The 14,766-nt window shown below is 37.7% G+C and overlaps 1 protein-coding gene across 8 annotated transcripts in view; it reads left to right on the top strand.

Annotated features, from left to right (window-relative positions):
- The first annotated feature begins 795 nt into the window (after positions 1-795).
- LRCH3 (leucine rich repeats and calponin homology domain containing 3) overlaps positions 796-14,766 on the top strand; it is a 112,009-nt gene continuing 98,038 nt past the window's right edge. For all 8 annotated transcript variants that reach the window (XM_024754756.1, XM_024754754.1, XM_024754751.1 and 5 more), the window contains exon 1: positions 796-1,072. In XM_024754756.1, the coding sequence (XP_024610524.1) occupies positions 811-1,072 (262 nt within the window). In that variant the 5' untranslated portion in view covers positions 796-810. The remainder of the gene's footprint in view (positions 1,073-14,766) is intronic.

The raw sequence follows: 14,766 nt of genomic DNA, 5'->3' as shown, positions 1-14,766 counted from the left end.
CTAAAATCCTGCAGGCCACGTGGCATGGGCAAAAAATTTTTTTTAAATTTTTAATCAAATGGAGTGGTATTTTCTACTTTTTCAGTAACTGAATGATTTAAAAAAAAAAACTTCAGTTCTATATTTCCCACATGTAGGTTATGGTCAGATCATTTTCTCTTCCTTAATTTTGGTTCCAAACTAAAATTTTAGACTTCAATGCCGTTCACCCAGCTTTGTTCAACAAAATTTTGCTTAAAGAACAGGTACTATTTAGGGTGTTCGTTTTATTTTCCTTAAGAAGCTATTTTGTACAAGGAAGAAGGTTTATACAACCCTTTCAATGAGAATTATGAAGTTTGGGAGCCAGGTTAACACTTCTTTTTCCCTCAGGCAATAATAGTTAATAAATCCACAAGTCTTCATTAGGATCATTTGGCTTATAGAATGACAGAAGTCGAACGTTTCTCCTTTCACTGCCAAAGTTTCTGGCAGCAACGGTGTTAAGCCTTAATATTTAATCCTCCAGTGTTGAGGAAGGAAGGTAGAGAAATTCTGGTGAGAAACGTTGTCTGGAAGATTTTTTGTGGAGGCATGTTAGAGAGGCTGCTGGGAGCCTAGAGTAGGGAGCTGCTCCAGATTTGTGAGTTCCGTTTTAATTTCCCTTGGAAACCTCACGTGGGCGGAGGCCAGCGCCTGGATGTGCGGGGCTGCACTGAAGCCCTGCCCATCAAGGGACCCGTCCGGGGTCTGTAAGCCCCTTTCCCCGCCCACCCATCATCTGGCCGCGCATGCGCTGAGCCGGCGGGCCGGAGAGTTGTCGGCTGGGAAATGGCGGCCGCGGGCTTGGTAGCTGTGGCTACTGCTGCAGAGTACTCTGGCCCAGTAGCGTCGGGAGGTAACCTCTCCGTCGTTAACTGTGGCCCGAACTCCGGGGCAGGCCCAGGTCCTGGCCCGGGCTCATGGAGCCGTTCCCTCGATCGAGCGCTGGAGGAGGCGGCGGTAACCGGGGTGCTGAGCCTGAGCGGCCGGAAACTGAGGGAGTTTCCCCGGGGAGCGGCCAACCACGACCTGACGGACACCACCCGGGCGGGTGAGTGGGGTGGGGGGTATCCCTGCCAACAGGAGGCCCGGGGCGCGGTCGGAGGCCGCCGCAGTCGATGCGGAGAATCGCGGGTCGTTACGTTAACTGGTCCCATTACTCCTGGTCTGGACCCGGGTACCGGGGAGAAGCCGACTGCCCCAACCCACCCAGCCCTGGGGCCTGCGGGCCAGACCCCGAGCCTGGGGCGAGGCGGACAGCATCTCTTGAGAAAGAGGGCCATAGGGGACTGATGGGGAGTGTTTTACTCTCTTAGAAAATTAACTTGTGCCGCTGCTGAGGTAGACCCTTGCTCCGCCCCGGTTTTTGCAGGCCCTTTCGTATTGGGGATGCCAAATTGACTTTACTAAGATTTAGGTTTGTAACACGCTCTTAATCGGAGTCGCATTGGTCGCTGCATTGTCAGGAAAGCATGACTCCCGCATAGGCGTTTTTTTCCCAAGAGTTGTTGTTTTTAGTGTGAACCCGAACGCTTTAACTTTTCTTTCTCCCCTTCGTCTAGGTGACTTACCAAATGTACTTGCAAAAATAACGAGAGCTCACCTTCAGACTCTCACTCCTTTCCTCTTTCCTCAGGCCCCCTTAAAAAAAGTTGAAGGAAGAAAACTGTTTAGAAAAGATGCATAGGTTGCCTACCGTATCTGTATTTAATGCTTTTTAAAAACAAACATCAGTTTGCCTTATACATATTTTTTTAACACAGAAAAGAAAATAAATTAGGTAGTATTTGGTTTTCTTAGTTGTAGAGAACAATGTCTGGTTACTGAGGTGTTCAACATAATATGTTTCTCTTGTGTTTAAAATATAGCTTTCTCAGGGAGTAGCTTAAAAACAGTCAATCCCCGTATATATATATGTATATATATATATAAGGTATGGTATGATGTAATTTTCATATACCTTTCCTAAGGTGTTAACTTCTCCTATGTTTGTGCACTTATTAAAGATTGCTAAGTATTACATATGATTCACTTATTTTAGAAAGATAAGCAAAACTGTTACACTACTTCAAGAAACTATTCTTTCCAAAGAAACTTTTGCTCTAGTGTAAAATGGAAGGAATCAAATACCTATTTGTTTAATCTCTTTTTGGAAACAGTTGTACTGAATATAGTTTGTATTTTTTAGTGAACGACATTAAGATTAAATTTTCTTGCTGTTGTAAATATGAGCAGCCACTTGGCTTTTGCATGTATTCTGAGAGACAACATCTAAAATTGTCATTCATACCCCAGATTTTGCGATTCTGTTCAGGAGATGGCTATATGGCATATGACTGTTCAGGAGATGGATAGCATAGTGATTTCATATGGGCATGAGTCATTTCAGTATTAGTACATTAAGCGTGGAGTTAAAGAATACATTGATCACAGGAGTTTATCTGGCTCACTGTCTTAGCTGCTTTTAAATAGTTCTAGGACCAGTGTGTTTCGCCTTTAAGAAATATTTTTTTAACTAACAAAACCCAAAGGCATGAAGAATAATAAGTAATCTCAATGAATTTTTTCCTTACTATGCCCTGAATTTTTAATTTGTTATTATCCACACTTATTTTTATTACTTTAATAGTTTCTTTATAAACCAAATTTTTTGTGGGCTGCCATTTTATCTGGCCAGAAAAAGTGTAGAGGGGAAGAAAAAGATTACAAGGTACTTTATAACCTATTAGACTAGATTCATTTCTAGCATGTTAGAAATATCACTTATTAAGTGTAAGAAATTTTTGGCAGACCTTGGTAAGTACAAAAATACTGAAATATTCTCTGAATTATTTTAAAGAGGTGATGTGATGTGGATAACATCATTGATTGAGTTTTCACTGTTTACTATTCATTGGTAGGTGTTTAAAATACATTGCCTTGTTAAATGCTTAACAACCAGTGGATTAAATATTATTATCCCTCATTTACACATGAGGAATCACTCAGAATTTACAGATGAGTCACTCAGAGAGAATCATATGAATAATATTAGTGGTAGAATTTCAGCCCGGTTCCATCTTACTCTTTTCTCTCTACTATGCCACACAGCCTTTTTACGTACAGCTAGATATTACCATTCCTGTTTTTACAGATAGTGAAACCAAGGTTGGGAGAGAAAGATAATTTGCTCAAAGACCTGTAGCTAAAGGCCAAGGAAGGTGTTGTTAGCCGGGATTTGAGCCTAACTGAAATCCTGTTTGAGGTAACTCCAAAACCATAGACTACCTGTTACACAGGGTACTTTGAATTCAGACCCAACTTTTGTTAGCTAAAATGTTTTGTTTGGGCCCTATAGAAAATTTAAAGCCAAAAAAAGTATTTGAATGTTATATTAAACTTGCCACACAGTCTGTTCTTTCCTAATGTATAGAATGTATCTGGGAGAGCTGCTGTCCTTACATTTTAAGAAACAGCACATATTACCCATACCATTTATAACTTGACATGATTAGAATTCATCATGCAGCATTTTTTTGAGGTTTTCCCCTCCTGTTTGTTTTAAAAGGTAGATCTTTAGAAAAAGGGAAATATTTATTTGGGAATGAGTTACTTGATCCAGTGAACAAGGAAAATCTTAAAAGAAATCATGAAAGACTTTTGGGGGCAGAAAGGTTGTAGCTTGGATTTGGGGAGGCAGAAATGAGAAGGAAGGCCATTCCAGGCAGTGGGATGGGTCCCACCCCGACACAAGGGTGTGCACATAATTCAGGGTTAGCTAGTCATTGTAGTCCATCCCTCTGGCAACAGTGATGGTTCAGAGATAGGCACATTTTCCTGTCAGCACATGAGAGAGTTAATTTTTTATTGGAACTATTGAGAAAGAGGCATGCTTTGAACTCTGGGATTGCTGAGAGAATAGAATGTGAACCTGGAGCTTGCCAATAAATTGAAAGCAGAGCCAAAAGATGGAAAGAGTGAGGCCAAGTTCTGATGGTAACCTTTGAACTTTTGGATCAATAGCCAGGCCTTAAGTTAGCGGTATCCTTGGACTTTCAAATTATGCAAGCTAATAAATTTCTTTTATTGCTTATTCTGAGTAGACTTTTTGAAACAAAATAGGAGTCGTGACTAATACAGTGAGACTGCTCTTGATGAAGTTGTGGGGAGGTCAGCTTGATCAGAATAAATGGTTGGATTAAAGAATATGAGAGCTATCTTTTGCATTTGAGGCAGCTAGATTGATGATAGGTTTGGAGGGAGAGTAGTCAACAGTCATTCATTCAACAAACATTTATTGACTAAGGGATTTTCAGGTGTAGATATACAGAGGACCAAGACACTCCCTGTCCTCAAAGAACTTAAGGGATCTAATGAAATAGAATAAATAGATGTAAAGATTATTTGAATTGTCTAATAATAGCAAAACTTTATGTGTAAGGCATTATGCTAGGTAATACAGTGGAAACAAAAACAAGAAGAGACTCTAACCTGTAAGCATTAAAAATCTAGTAATTTGTTTGGCCGGCTGCAATAACAATCCAGGAATGAAAAACAGATCACATTGGAAGATAAAAGTGTACAAATGCTGACTGAATTTATTTTTTTTTAAAGAGACAGAATGCATCAAGTTGACTGAGCTATTAAACCTGTAGGACTAGGAAGGTGGTAATGCTACTGATAATAATAATAGTGAACATTTATTGAGCTGTTAGCATATTCCAGGTATTGTACTAAGCTGTATATATAAAATGCACATACAACAACCATGAGTTGTAAGTACTAGTTTTAACCCCATTTTACATATGAAAAAATGGAGACTTGAGATTAATCTGATCAAGGTTACACAGCTAATAAATGACAGAACTGGGATTCAAATTCAGATACATCTGATCCTGAAACTTCTGTTTTTGATAATTAAGCCACTGACAAAGAAGTCTGCTACACAGTTTCTTTAGTTTGCCTGATACCTTTAAGTGTCTGGTAGCACATCTAGTTAATCTTTAGCAGCAAATAGAAATGTAAATCTGGAACTTCTAAGAGTGAAGTTAGAACTATAGCATAAATTTGAGACAGTCATAATGAAGAATTTATCTGATTCTTGGAGAAAGAGGGTCACTGACAACCATGGGGTACACCAGCATTTAAAAAGGCAAGAAGAGGAATCAGCCTGAGAAAAAACCATAAACAAAGTTTTGTAACCAGGCCTGTACTAGAATTAGGAGAATCCTAAAGCCAAAGGAACCGTAGTAACCATCCTAAGTTATTTTACAGATGAGAAGCAGTCTCAAAGATTAAGACTTTGTTTAAGATTATATGTAGTGAAGTGGTGCTGTTTTACAGAAGGCAAATAGGGTCATAGTCGAAGGTGTAAGAAATCTTTTCTGAATGGAAGATTGAAAACAAGGAACCAAGGATTCAGCTTTGGGAAAAAGCCTGTGGTTGATGGCAGACAGGGAAGACTAAGATTACACAAAAAAAGGAAACAAATTGAGATGTAGTGGGTGAGCCAGGGTAACACAGTCTTATTGAAGCCGTGAGCGTTAAGGCTTTAAAGAATTGGGGTGGGGGGTGGGGGGGGTGGAAAAAAAGAACTGGGTACTTATTTCCCATGTAAAGAAGAATGAGGAGTGCCTGAAGCCATTTAATTTTTCAAAAAAGCAATCTGTAAACCACAAAATTATGGTTTTGTTAGTCTTGGAAATATGCACTGGAATGCCAGGTCTTAAGTGGAAATCATATTTTTCTTGGATCCTTATTTATGTATATTTTGTATCAACCACAGTATATGTACTGTGAATTTTTCTACAACAGTACTGTCCAATATGGTAGCTACTAGCCGTAAGTGGTTATTAAAATTAAAATAAGTTAAAATTTTAAAATTTTGTTCCTGGGCTTCCCTGGTGGCACAGTGGTTAAGAATCTGGCTGCCAATGCAGGAGACACGCGATCAGGCCCTAGTCCAGGAAGATTCCACGTGCCGCAGGGCAACTAAGCCCGTGTGCCACAACTACTGAGCCTGCGCTCTAGAGCCCGTGAGCCACAACTACTGAGCCTGCGTGCTACAACCACTGAAGCCCACGCACCTGGAGCCCACGCTCTGCAATGAGAAGCCACCGCAATGAGAAGCCCGCGCACCGCAACGAAGAATAGCCCCCACTCACCGCAACTAGAGAAAGCCTGTGCGCAGCAATGAAGACCCAACGTAGCCAAAAATAATTAAATAAATAAATAAAATTTTTAAAAATTAAAAAAAAATTTGGTTCCTTAGTTGTACTAGCCACATTTCAGGTGCTTAGTAGCCACATGTGTCATATTGGACAGCACATTAGACAGACCTATTGTCTGTCATGTTGGACAGCACAAATAATAGAATTTTTTCATCACAGAAAGTTATATTGGACAGTGATGTTGGGGCATACTGCCCTGAATAGAATTGAAATTTTCTTCTGCATTATTTATTTTTAAGTCATACTTCTTTGGGCAGTGTCTTTCTATATCCGTGAATACAATAAGCCACCATGGTCACTAGAAATGAAAACACCTAAATATGTTTGAGAAGGCCAGAGGCAAAGGGAGGAGGTAGCAGCAAATGGGGGCTCAATCATAATTACAAGATCTTTGCTAGCATCTCAGGGCTGGGATGGGATATATAATTTTTTCTTTTAGAAATATCTTGTTAAAGGCTGCTGTTAAAGCATGTCATCTTTGTTAATAGGGGCATTAACTATATATCTGACACATTTATCATCCACTGAGTATTATGTGTTCAAATCAGGAAGCTTCTAAGAGCCTTAGCAATAAGAAAAGAGTAGAAAACACCAAAGCTAATTTTATTTGATTAATCAGACTTTCAATTTAGTATACTTAAAAATCATTCCTTCCGATATTGAGTTGTACATGCTCATTGTAGTACAAAAAGTTATAAAGAAGACACTAAAGATCATTTGTAATTCCACTTACCAGAGACAACTGGTAATGAAGCCTGGTTTGAAGTCTTCAAACTTTTTCTTCATGAAATATACATTCTCGGGGCTTCCCTGGTGGCGCAGTGGTTGAGAGTCCACCTGCCAATGCAGGGGACACAGGTTCGTGCCCCGGTCTGGGAAGATACCACATGCCGCGTAGCGGCTGGGCCCATGAGCTTATATATATATATATATATATATACATACACACATGCTCACTTTTTAAAAACTAAAAATGGGATCATACAAAGGCTGTTTTATCATCTAATATTTTTTCACTACATGAGATACAATATCAGAAAGTATAGATCTGTAGCATAATTTTTAATAGTAGTCCACTATAGATATACTGTCTTTTAAATGACCCTCATGACACACTTCGGGATTGTTTCGACTCTCACCATTACAAATGATATTGCTGAGAGTAACTTAGTGCGTATGTCTTTGCAGACTTGTTTAATTATTTCCTTAGGATAAATTCCTAGAAATATAACTGATTGGTTAAAAGATAGGCACAGTTTTAGGGTTTTTTTAATACAGATTGTAAAATTGTGCTTCCAAAAGGGTTGTTCAGCTTAGATTTATACCAGTAGCACATGAGTTGTCTTTACTTTGCACCCACTGATTTTATTCTTTTTGATCTGTGTCTGTCTGATAGATGAGAGATAATATCTCCTTGTTCTGTATTCAGTGCATCTTGAGGAGTGTAATTTTTACTACAATAAGAAAGTAGTATATAAATACAAGGGGAAAATATTTATTCTATTTTTTTCTATGTCCTTTTGTCATAGAACCAGCTGATGACAAACAATCAGAAGCTCTTTGTGCAAGTATATAAACTCCTGTATATTTAATTTGAATTCCTTTGTAATTGTAAGAGTAACACATATTTATTATAGAAAATTTAGAAAAACAAAATACACAAGGTAGAGAAAGGAAAAAAGGAATAATACTACTGCATAGATAAATCACTGTGAACATTTTGACATATTCTTCCAAGTTTTTTTTTTAATGCATGTATGTATATATTGAAAAACATGGTACCAGCTTTTTGTGGTTTGCTTATTTCCACTTCATAGTATATTAGAAATATTATGTCATATCTATTAACATTTTCTTATCATAGAATTGTAATGGTTCCAGAGTATTTAATTGTATCTTTGTACTTAACCAGATCCCTTTTATTGGGCATTTAGACTATTTCTAATTTTTTATTGTTATAAATAATACTATGAACACTTTATATATATCTCTTTGCTTACATCTCTCATTATTATCTCTTATTGGATAAATTCCTAGAAGTGAAATTGTTCTAACAAATTATATGCAACTTTTAAAATGTTAAGTAAACATAATTTACAAACAAAATTACAAAAGCAGTTACTCATAGAAACAGTGTTGCATATTGTATGTAATTCAACTAGGTTTATAGGCCACCCACAAAAAAAGTAATTTTTTTCTAAACACGAAAGTCAGCTTAACTCACATTTCATACCTCTTTATACCTAAAAACCGTGATCTCCCGCATGTCTCTCTCTCTCTCTCTCTCTCTCTCTATGAAGAGTGTGTGTTAATGACACAAATTTTTATTGAAGTACCTCTAATCTCAGAGAAGATCTGGGGTATAGAACTTGAAGTTGCCTTAATAGGGAACTTGAAATTTGAAGGCTTGGAATTTTATTAAGAATTCTACCCTATATTATATGTTCATGCTTGTTTTAATACAAATCTGGCTTCAAATTACCCACCATTAAGGAAGACCAAACCAAATAAGTTTCTATAATGTTATTCTGTTGCTTTCTGTAATCCACCTCTCCCCCCACCACCCCCCGTATGCTAGTTCCACAAGTATAGATATAATATTGTATATACTACTACTCTTTATAACAAGGTTTCTGTGGAAATACGCATATTGAATTGCAATGTGGGATGCTAAGAACACATCTCAGGAAACAACATTTATAACTCCTCTCTTATAGCTTTACCTCCTGTTTGGAATGAGAAATCCTAAAGCTCTAATATAGTCTCATCCACATGCTTCTTCCTTTCTCTTCTGCTTGAGGAACAGCACAATTTTTATATTGTACTGACACAGTGGAAAAGACTTAAAAAGATTACTTCCCCACCCCCACTCCCCTCCCCTCCTGCGACAGACACATGTTATATAAAGAGAAGCAGAGACCATGGGGAAGATCATGGCTGTTGGGTATAAAGCCATCTGAAATAAGATTTAAATTTATCTTTGGGGAAAAATCTGAGCTCAACTGTACTGGCATTGTTTTTTAAATAGGGAGGGTAAATAGTAGGATGGTGCCTTTAGGAGGGGTGAGAAGATGTGTTATAGATCATCACAAAATCAATGTTGAGACTAGAAGAATGGCAGCAGTGTTGGGGCCAAGGATTTGTTTCCTAGGGTTCATTTCCTTTTACCGTGGCTGTATTTGGGGGCTAGATGGTTAATGTTATCGCATATTATAACGTGAAATAGGACTTTTGAGTAGTAATATACGTGTTCATTATTTTTTCAGTTCATTTATGAAGCAGTTATTCCACTGAAGCTCAGAAGAAAATATATGGTTAATATGGTAATTCACAAAAGGAACATTATTTTGAGTTCCTAAAGTAGCCAGTGATATCAAATGCAATGCTACTAATTTTAGAATCATAAAACCAGTCCTAAAAATTTAAGGCATTTCCTTACTTTTAACTTTCTCCCTTGCTCCTGTAAATTTGTAGATTTTTATTATTTGAAGGAAATGTTAAACCAAGGATTTTAACTGGTTAAACATATTTCTTACAAAAACTAGGTAATTGAGTTTTTTTCATTAAAAACGGGTTTTTAAAAATGACCTACAATCATAGAGAGTGAAAATATAAGCCACAGAGTAAGAGATTTCTAATAAATACAAAAAACAAATGCTATCCAGAATATGTATAGAATTTCTACAAACAAGAAGATAACACAATAGAAAACTGAGAAAACACTTCAACTGGTACTTCACTAAAGAGGAATTACAGTGCTTTGTGACAGCCTGGAAGGGTGGGATGCGGAGAGTGGGAGGGAGGGAGACGCAAGAAGGAAGACATATGGGAACATATGTATATGTATAGCTGATTCACTTTGTTATAAAGCAGAAACTAACACACCATTGTAAAGCAATTATACCCCAATAAAGATGTTTTAAAAAAAAAAAAAAAAAAAAAAAGAGGAATTACAAATGACCGATAAATATGTGAAAACCTGCTCAATCTCATTAGTAATGAAGGGAATGGAAAATAAAACCAAACTGAGGTACTTCTCACAGATTGACAGTACCAAGTACTAGAAAGAAAGTAGAGTTGTCCCTCAGTATCCTCAGGGGAATGGTTCCAGGACCCTCCACAGATACCAAAATCTACGGATGCTCAAGTCTCTTATATAAAGAGGGCATAGTATTTGTATATAACCTATGCACATTCTCCCATGTACTTTAATTCATCTCTAGGTTACTTGTAAGATTTAATACAATGTAAATGCTGTGTAAATAGTCGCTGGTGCATAGCAGATTCAAGTTTTGCTTTTTGGAACTTTCTGGAATTTTTTCCCCAAATATTTTCAATCCGAGGTTGGTTGAATCTGCAGATGCAGAACCCACAGTTACTGAGGGCCGACTATAGAGAGCTGGGGGCACTCATACAGTGCCAGTGGGAGTTGAAACATACTTAGTAAAGTTGAAAATACACATACTTTGTAAGCCAGAAATTCCAGGCTCTGAGGTACATACCCCAGAGAAACTTGTAGAAGTACACCAGGACATATGTATAAGAATGTTCATAACATTGTTCGTATTTGACAAAATAGAAACAACCCAAATGATCATCAATAGAATGGGTAAATCAGTTATGGTATATTTATGTGATTTCACAGCAGTGAAAATGAATAAGCTACAACTGCATGTAATTACATAGATGAACCTTGGAAACATGTTGAGCAAGTGAAGTATATGACACTATATATGCAGCACAAATATATTTAAATAAAGTTCAAAAACAAGCATAATCATTCGTAAGTGCTAAAACTAAAAGCGCAAGGAAATGATTACCATAAAAGTTAGGATAATGGTTACTTGTAGGTGAAAGGGAAAACGTTAGAGGAAAGGAGGCAGTGGGTTAAAGGTGCGTGTATTTCTGAAGTACTGAAAATACTCTTTTTTTTCCTTTATAACATTATTTTTTCTATGCCATTTACTTGTTGCTTTTTTTTTATTATAAATTTATTTATTTTTGGCTGCATTGGGTTTTTGTTGCTGCATGAGGGCTTTTCTCTAGTTGCAGCTAACGGGGGCTACTCTTCGTTGTGGTGCACGGGCTTCTCATTTGCGATGGCTTCTCTTGTTGCGGAACACAGGTTCTAGGTACGTGGGCTTCAGTAGTTGTGGCACGTGGGCTTCAGTAGTTGTGGCTCGTGGGCTCAGTAGTTGTGGCTCGTGGGCTCCCTAGAGCACAGGCGCAGTAGTTGTGGCGCACGGGGTTAGTTGCTCTGCGGCATGTGGGATCTTCCGCGACCAGGGCTTGAACCTGTGTCCCCTGCATTGGCAGGCAGATTCTTAACCACTGTGCCACCAGGGAAGCCCGAAAATACTCTCTTCTTTAACCTACATTCATCACCTATATGGTTGTTAACTGTATACTTGTTTTAAAAATTGTATATTTATGGTTTATTTACTTTTTTCATGTACTTCTTTATTTAGGCTTACTTATTCATTCTTAACTCGTGTATTACTCATAGCACCTCTTCTTTTTTACCTTCTCTTTTTCCATCTCCTCTCTTTACCATCCCCCTTCCCCAGTCAGGCACTTTTCTTGCTTCACAAAGAACAATACTTTTTACTGTCACAATGAACAATATTGTCTTTTTTCATACTAGATTGGGAGCTTCTTAAAGAAGGTATATTAGTTTTCTCTTGCTGAATAAAAAAATCATTATAGACTTAGCAGCTTAAAACAACATTCATTTATTACCTTATATCTCTTTAGGTCAGAAGACTGGACTTAGCTGAGTTATCTACTCATGGTCTTACAAGACCAAAATCAATGTGTGGGCCAGGCTGAACTCTTATCTGGAGTCTTAGGGGAAGAATTTCCCGGATCATTCAGATATTGGCAGAATTCAGTTCCTTGCAGTTATAAAATTGAGGTCCCCATTTCCTTGCTGGTTGTTGTTTTGGGGCTGCTCTGAGGTTCTGGAAGCTATCCACATTCCTACAACATGGCAGCCTCCACCTTCAAGCCAACAGTGGTGTGTCCTGCTTGGAATCTCTGACTTCTGCTATCAGCCAGAGGACTTATTTGATGAGATTGGGTCTAGCCAGATTATCTCTTTTTTGTTTAATTCAGAGTCAGTTGATTAGTAATTACTTAATTATATCTGCAAAATCCCTTCTGCCACATAAGGAATGTAATCAGTGTATATTTCATATTCACAGTCCCAGGGATTAGGGTGGGAGATCTTGGGGGCCAATTTAGGATTCTTCCCACCATAGACTGTTCTGTCTCACTTTCTTTTTATTGTACATCACTTAGTACAATACCAAATATCCTTTGAGTGTTTATTGTTTGGATGCGTGGATGGATGGATGGGAGGGTGAGTGAATGAGAGGGCAAAAACAGGAAATGAAGAGCCTGTTCTCTTTCTTAGTTTAGGAAATAGTGACAACTGACTTCTGTGTGACTGGGTTTAATGAGGACCCTTGGCGCTTCAATGATATAGTAGGATTCAATCAAAACATTCTCAAGCATAATACCAGTGAATATACTTCCCTTTTATGTCAAAAGTCAGGTATTCAGACCCTCTTTAATTGGTGTCATAGAGGATAAGAGTGATGATGTTATTGATACATGTGCTGAGAGTAAGTACCCCAAAATATAACCAGTAGCAATTGAGAATTTTTAGGTGTTTGAAAATTTTCAAAATAGGACCTTGATTTGCTAATAAAAGAAGTAAAACAAATTTTAAACTCCTGACAGTGAAGTAGGCTTTCCATGTATATTCAGTATTTATAACTTTGATAATTACAAGTTTTTGTAAGGCTCAGATATCCAAGGAGACTCTTAGCCTGGTAAATATGTGATCCTTTTTCTAGATCAATAACATTGTGATTTCTGGTCATCTATTATCAAGTGACAGACCATACTCAAACTTTAGTGTGCATAAAATCCCCCATTGCAATTTTAAAAACATGTACATTCCTGAGTCCAGACCCTAGAGAGTCTGATTCAGGAGACCTGGGGTGGGGTCCATTAAGCTGCATTTTTAACAAGCAACCTGTTAGTTCTAGGTGCAGTTGGCCTAAGAACTACCACTTAAGAAATTCTTCTATAGACTCTGCTACTTTACTCTAAAATTCATTTAGGAAAATAGTAATTTTTCACTTCCTAAAGATATCTTGATTAGGTAAGCCAAAGATTTTATTCAATTGAAAAGAAATTTTTTAAAGTATAAAATACAGACTTTATTTTGCAAAACTGGGTACTTTGATGTAGAATAAACACTTGAAAGGTTGGTTTATTTGTTTTAAAGGTAGTGTCACTGAAGAACTGTGTTGTTACAAATAGATAACCAATTTACATGAAGAAATAGACTATGAAAATTGAGCATGTATGGTTAGTCAGGGTCTTAGTTATGAGCAGCAGAAACCAGCTGTGGTTATGAGTAGCCCACAAAATCTCTGGGAGGACTGGAGAACCAGGCTGGAAGGATAAGTAACTAGGAATAATGCCCAAAATCATGTGCCAGAACTTATCCTGTGAAAACACCACAGGCATTGCCACCTGGGGACAGATACCTCAACTTGCACCACTAGCACCAGTGAATGATAATGGATGACTCTATACCAGCACTGGAGCGTTTGCCACCACTACCTGTGAAAATTGGGATGTATTGTTTCCATTCTGCTTTCAGTTCAAGGTTAGGGGAGGATGTGTCTGCTTGGGGGAACCTAGATCATGTGCCTGTGCCCCTAGCTGCAAGAGAGTTTGGGAAAGCAAGCATACTGTATGGCATTTTTCAGCTTCTGTTGAGGTAAGAACTCTTTCAGAAAAGGAATAGTGTTTAGATCCTGGGCAGCCTAAAAAAATGGCATGTGTCTAACTACAAGTTGTATTTAATACTAAAATCAGGTAACCAGTCAGGCCTTTAGTGGAGTGTATAATTATCATAATGCACAGTAAGCAATATATATGACGTGACGATAGGCAGTTTACCGATTGTAATTAGTGTAACTTTTCTACAACTAAACGTTCTATTGCTTGTTCAGTTGGGAGAGGAGGAAAAAGATTATTAATTGACTCTTTTCAAGGGGTACCTTCAGTTTTCCTTTTTTTTTTTTTTTTAATTCTGAGAGTACCCTCAGTGTCTTTTTAAGATCTGAAGGCTGCATTAATTTCAGAAGAAGGATGAACAGTGTTGCCTACCTCCTGTCCTTTCAGTTGTCTGCTGTGTCCCAAATCCCAGTACCTAGGGACAGTATTCTATTGTCATTTTCGCCCCATAGTAAGAAATTTTTGACAACAAATGTTTATTTATATATTACATGCATATACTAATATACTAAAATTATATGTATTATAAAATAGACATGAAACATAAAATTTAAGGGAGAACTTAAACATAAATAGAAATAAAAGTTCTAATGTTTTTCTTCCACACTCCAGTGGATAATTTGATGTAGCCCCTGGCTAGTAGGCTCACATTCCTCCTTTGAAGACTGCTGTGATTCAGACAGTGATTAGCCTCTTCAGGATCTTTCAGTAGGAGAAA

Source organism: Neophocaena asiaeorientalis, unplaced genomic scaffold (assembly GCF_003031525.2).
Source record: "Neophocaena asiaeorientalis asiaeorientalis breed wild unplaced genomic scaffold, Neophocaena_asiaeorientalis_V1.1 scaffold423, whole genome shotgun sequence".
NCBI lineage: Eukaryota > Metazoa > Chordata > Mammalia > Artiodactyla > Phocoenidae > Neophocaena > Neophocaena asiaeorientalis.
This window is presented reverse-complemented; position numbering and strand designations above follow the sequence as displayed.